The sequence below is a fragment of the Montipora capricornis genome, chromosome 3, assembly GCF_036669925.1.
Source record: "Montipora capricornis isolate CH-2021 chromosome 3, ASM3666992v2, whole genome shotgun sequence".
NCBI classification, from domain to species: domain Eukaryota; kingdom Metazoa; phylum Cnidaria; class Anthozoa; order Scleractinia; family Acroporidae; genus Montipora; species Montipora capricornis.
This window is the reverse complement of record NC_090885.1, coordinates 10,966,021-10,971,969: the sequence shown is the minus strand read 5'-3', so window position 1 is coordinate 10,971,969 and position 5,949 is coordinate 10,966,021. Positions and strand designations below refer to the sequence as shown.

Sequence of the window (5,949 nt, the reverse complement as noted above, 5' to 3'; positions counted from 1 at the left end):
TGTCCGATTTGTATCACGTGATTAGCTTTATCCAATGAGAGCCCGCAAAAATTAATCGGTGGGTTATAAGTTAAATTATCTGGATAGTTAGATTTGCCCGCGACGTAATCTACCTTAAAGAGATTATATCATGCACGTCTCTTATGAGATGATTTTCCTTTTTCTTTTTTAATCTGTTTTAGCGGTGTTTTACCTTTGCTGCTCTACTTGTTGTCTGCTCAGGAGTGATGTCTTATTTCATCACTCAATCCAACACAGTCATGATCTATCCTTCTGTTGTGCTTCTCGGGTTTGGATTTTCCTCGATGCTCGTTTGTTCCCTCAGCTTCGCAACAGAACTAATTGGCAAAAACAAGGTGAATAATGTTAATTTTGATCGGACGTTTGATATTATCGACGTTTTTATGAGAGGCATTATCTGGGGTTCGATTTAGCCGAACCAGCTAAAACCCACAATTACATTTATTGGCTGGAGTGCACATCCAGGTCTCAGCTTGATGTCCCCGCATTCCGGACTTCCCTCGCATTTTGCAAAGGCATGCAAACCCCACCCTCCAAACGATGTTAACATGACCCTCCCCCTCTTCCACCCTAACCAAAAAGAAAAAAAAAACTTATATGAAAGCTTTACAACGATAATAGAAACTCTTTGTTTCATTTATAACAAAAGAAACAAACAAAAACAAAATCAAGGGGGGAGGAGTGACTTCCCCAAAAACAGGTCTTTGAAAGATGTACTTGTTAGAGCAAAGCTCTGAGGTCTTTGAATTTCCTATCTTGACCAATAAGAGTCGTGTTTGGCCTGTCTATAGGCTTTTATAGATTGTGCTAGCATAATTTCAGGAATTGAAACTAGCATAATTTTCGCTGATTTTGGAAACCTAGCACTGCTAACATGATCAGTATATATTGATAAGCCTGAGACCATTTTTGTTCAATGTTTTAGCCGCATTCGCGGTTTGGTAACGGAGATGGAACCTCCCAAGGAGGCTGGCAGTCTGGCACGAGATGACGAGAACGGAAGTTGCCAGATGGTGTTGGTCACAGTACGTTTCATTTGCAAGTTTGCCAAATGGCGTCAGCCGATAACTTGCAGCTAACTAGAGTTATAGAGAGACCATACCAGAACCAGAAAACATAGCCAGACACCGTTGTCTTAAGACCAAGAAAGCAGAATTAAATGCAATAGAAGAGGAGCTTGTAACACTAAAAAAGTATTGCTACACGATCGTGATACTTTTTTGGACTTTGCGGTTTCGCTCATTTTGCAAACGGAATAATTTTAAGAACAAGTGACATAATCGTAAAAAAAGGGGCACAATTTGGGCAAAAAATAGGCACTGGTAGTGGCTCAATATACTACTTTTACTAGCACAATCTATAAAAGCCTACCTGTCTACACTTTGAAACACAATAATTATTACAAGTTGTCTTAATGAGCTTTCAAAGACTTGTATTATATGCCCTCTGTCGCACCTTTTTTTTTTTTTCAACCTTCCATAAGCGGACACCTCTTGTAAGGGGACATTAACCCTTGGTCCCGCTGTCCCCTTACGGGACATTCAACTGTAGTTCCTTTGGAACTTCAAGCGATTTTTTTTCTTATTTTTGGATCAACGGAGAAGACCTGTAAGAGAGTTTACACAACCACTCAATCGAATAAAGGTCATTTTGGATTGCTGTTGGTTTTTTTCTTGGTAACTTTCGATGTACTCTTTTTACAATGCTTTCATCTTTAATGTATATATCTTTGTCTTTCAATTTCAGAAAAACTCTGGTTTCATATTTGCCTTCATGAGTTTGGTGTCATATGTTATTAGTGGGCCCCTGATTCTTATCGTCCAAAAATTATTTCCTGAACGAACGCCGTAAGTGAGAAATCTAGTTTTTTGTTTTTTCGTAATCCATAACATAGGTAACAAAAGAGCAAGACGTGGTTTTCATGTTTCACTAATTGTTTTCTCAAAAATACATCTTGCATCCTAACTAAAATCAGGATTATCATACTTAAGAAGTGATTATTGGTCATTGTTGTGGTAAATAGATATTTAGAAGACGTATGATCGTTGTCTCACGATGTAGTCACTTAGGTTGACGTAGATCACGATGGGTATTAAATGACCACATAGTGGGACGTTCAAGTGATTATATGTCTTATCATTTAGAATTAGGAAGCTCATATAATCGACTACCGTTAAGTCCACTCGGATTTGTTTTCGAAATGTTCCCGACTTATTAACGACCTAAATACTACCGTAACGGCGACTTTGACGAAAACGTCACCTCAAAATAAGTTTGCACTATTGTTCAGTCTTCAGCGATTATTGCGTCTCGTACACATCGTACGACATAAACATAGTATTCTAAAATAACTTATGTACGAGCGGTTTCAGAGTAGGATCAGAGAATGAAACTTTCACATTTGTCTGCTCGCGTTTTCGTGAAAGCCTCTAATTTAGTGATTTCTCGCCGTTGCTGTAAAGAGTACCACAAAAATATTATGCTAAAATGTGTTCTTCACGTGCAGCAAGATTTTAACCATCGATATTATAGCTTTGTGCCGTTGTCCTTCCGTAGCCGTCTTTGTTTGTTTGTTAAGCTCCCTATCATCAGGGGGAGCCTATATCACCATTAATTTTAACCGGGAAAACTTATTTTTAGAAACAGGTTTTTCCCGCGAAAAGTATCACATTCTGCTCGACGCTGAGATAGCTCTGTTTTCATTTGCTTGTACAACAGTAGGCCTGCTGAATCTCCCAAGGGAGGCGTTCTATGATGAATAAATTTAATCTGGAAGGGTTGCCTCATAGGTCATTGAGTATGCGAGATAGAGGCTTCCTTTGATGATCACGAGCTCTTGCTATTATGTGAAGCGGCACCCCATTCATTTACTAGGCTAACATTCATCATCTCCTAACGTACAATGTTCCTCCTGCAGCTTGTTCTACTTTATGTTTGTCTTTAGAGGCAAGGATTGTCCAGATTGCGGGGATTATTTGCGTCTTGTATTTCCTTTCGTGGCCATTGCCCTCTCCACTGCAAGTTCTTTGATTGTGTTGCTGCTTCACTGCATTGATATGCTTCGAGAAAAGAGGTAAATCGTCTTCTTAGGGTAATTGAATGTCAGAGCGTATTTCGTAATTTTTTTAAAGATCTGAACACCGTTTGGTAGCTTTTTTGACATCCAGGAAGTGAAGCTCCAGAGCAGCTGTTTTGATCATCGCTCCAATCAAGAGTCAAACAAATGAAAATCAGTTTTTAGTTCAGCTCCCCCTATTTTTCCTTTTCTTCTTTTGGAGTGACATTCTTTTTCCACGACCTTCGCTGGGATTTTAAATTGCATAATCTGGGTCAGTTTTTTTGAATTTTGTTTTCTGTAATAACTAGCTGTTAAACTCAAAGATATAATATGACTTTACCCAGTCTTATTACTGTTTCTGCATGCCAAGTAATATTCCTTGTTTGCGCAACAAATGCTCCCGGAAGTATTCCTTCGGACGCCTTTAAGTGGCAGCTTCTGCAAGTACCGTAGCAGAAATTATGGAAAACAAATGAAACAAAACACAGAAAACTAAAAAACTCCAAATAAAGACTAATCCCAAGTGACCAAAAACACGATGCTTTCCGGTACCTGCGGAAAGACCCCTTAAAGTCTTCTCATATGTAGAACATAAAGGTCACTTTGCTTAAATGACGAGTATAGAACTATCAAATATCACCTTTCGTTTTTCTTCACATTTCGAAAGTTCTAGAGCGGAATACTCGAAATTCGAAATTTTATGCAATCATTTCAAGCAAAAAACTACTTCTTTTGACGGCAATATTTTCATTTCACAGTCCACCATTACTAACAGTTCTAAGAGATAAGCTGTCGGAGAGCTGGATCGAGGAGAATATGACGTCATTTACTCACTAGCTTAAAAATGCAGTGTGGGAATGCGGCTTAACTAGTATGTAGAACGCGAATTTGACAATCTGAAAACTGTCGTGCTGCATACTGATCAAATCAATGACGTCACTTTCTACTTCATTCAGAAAAAAAACAAAACAAAAACAAAAACAAAAAATACAAAAAATGAGAACTGATGTTTTTCATCGTAGTAGCTTTATAAACTTGGTAATCTAATCTCGTTAGAAACTGTTACTTCAGTTTATAGATAATCTTTAATATATTTTTTTTAATAGCTCCTCGACCAGTGAAGATTAAGGAAGTTCCTCGTCTCCTGAGCTAAGCTGTAGATCTTAACCAAGATAAGAGCTATTGAAGATTAATTTTTTTTTTTAACGAAGACATCAAGAAGAGTTCAAGCGCGAGAGAGACTCTGTCAAGCATACACTGAACAACTCCATGCGGCGATTTGCCGCGGATCTAGCGATGTTAAAGCCGAAGAAGCAGCAAGACGCGCAATCAACCAACCTTTCGAAATTCCATGTAATACTCTGCAAGAAACATGGGAAAGCGTGGGGTAAAGAAAAGAAACTTTATTTAAATGTCTAATCGCTTTTGCTCTGGAGGACTAATTGGGGACACTGTAAACTGAAATTATAAGCAATCATGAAACGCAAATCGAGTCAAATTCTGCGAGGTTGCTCGCAGACAATGACTATGTGCGTTTTTTGTTACTGGTCAGTCATAGCCTTTTGAGTAATCGCAAATATGCAAAAAAGTCTTCAAAGTATCGCAACTTTACTCAAAGCGAGAGATTGGTTTAGGTCTTCCTTTAATTCGTTGAGCGAATTAATCAAGCGAATAAGACAACCGACTCTTCTTTTCACGCGAGCAGCAGATTGAAAACCGATAGATCTTGAATGTACTTTTATTTACATATGCATACGAAATTCAGAGGCCTACTGATGGGGACACTGTTCGACCAATATTCGCTGAAAAGTCACTTTCCTTGTTGAAGCCAAAACTGGGTCATGACCAAGTAATTGAACTGATTGTTTACCCATTGTAACTATGCCTAGGTTCATGATAAACGGCCGTGAAAGTTGTACATAATAAGCCGAAGATTGTGTCAAGAATGAACATTTTTAGTTTTGGCATTGGTTCATCGTAGTTTTCGCTAACCTAAGAATTAATAAATTGAATAAAATTGCTTGAATGCAATCTTCATTGTATACTATAGCCCTTCATGTAACCACTGTACTATGTATGACCTACGCCGTATAAGCCACTGAATCTGGCCTTTCATTGCAATTCAGAGTTTATGCTAAAGAAAAGGCTGACTGAGAAGATTGCAATCTGCCTACTGCTAAATTCTAGGGTACGTGTTGCGATTCACCTTCATAGGCTTATAACAACTTCAACGGGATTCGAACCCATGACGTCCGTGATGTATGTGATGCCCGGTTCGAATCCAGTTGAATCCGCCTGAATTTTTCAGGTCAGTGTCTATAAGAGACACTTGCTTAAATTGTCAGAAGACAATAGGACATAGCATACACGAACTGAATAAATTTCATGTCGACCCGACTAACGGAAGTCAGGTCGTGATATGCGAAACGGAAGTAAACTAACGGTGCGCTGTGCAAAAAGTACGCTAGACATGTGTATGTCTCGTTCTTTAACACATCATAAGTGGGGCGACATAAGCTCGTTGAGAAACAAGTACGGTACACAGTCATTTTTATGCCTCGTTCTTTAACTCACGAAGGCCAGGGAAACAAGCTGATATAAGCGCACTGAGAAAGAACCTTTCCTATGCCACGTAGAGAGCACAGAGCTTCCTAAGCTGAGCCAAAATTAAGTCTCCAGATAACTCTACAAGACTTGACACTTAGATAAAACTCATTATTAGGACGAATGGTTGACATAAACTGTTAGCTTTTGACGAAAGGGGAAAACTGGCCAAAACGTTTGTTAAGTTTGTTGGTTCTCTACCTGCTCTGCTCTCTCGCAGCAACCCCTCTTTGGCATCGAGTCTGGGAACAATCCTAAGCCACATT

The 5,949-nt window shown here is 38.9% G+C and overlaps 1 protein-coding gene across 2 annotated transcripts in view; it reads left to right on the top strand.

The window, feature by feature from the left end:
- Window positions 1–5,121, top strand: part of LOC138042183 (major facilitator superfamily domain-containing protein 12-like) — a 17,753-nt gene extending 12,632 nt beyond the window's left edge. For both annotated transcript variants that reach the window (XM_068887981.1, XM_068887982.1), the window contains exons 9-12: window positions 183–356; window positions 1,768–1,868; window positions 2,966–3,094; window positions 4,186–5,121. In XM_068887981.1, the coding sequence (XP_068744082.1) occupies window positions 183–356; window positions 1,768–1,868; window positions 2,966–3,094; window positions 4,186–4,207 (426 nt within the window). In that variant the 3' untranslated portion in view covers window positions 4,208–5,121. The remainder of the gene's footprint in view (window positions 1–182; window positions 357–1,767; window positions 1,869–2,965; window positions 3,095–4,185) is intronic.
- Window positions 5,122–5,949: the final 828 nt, after the last annotated feature.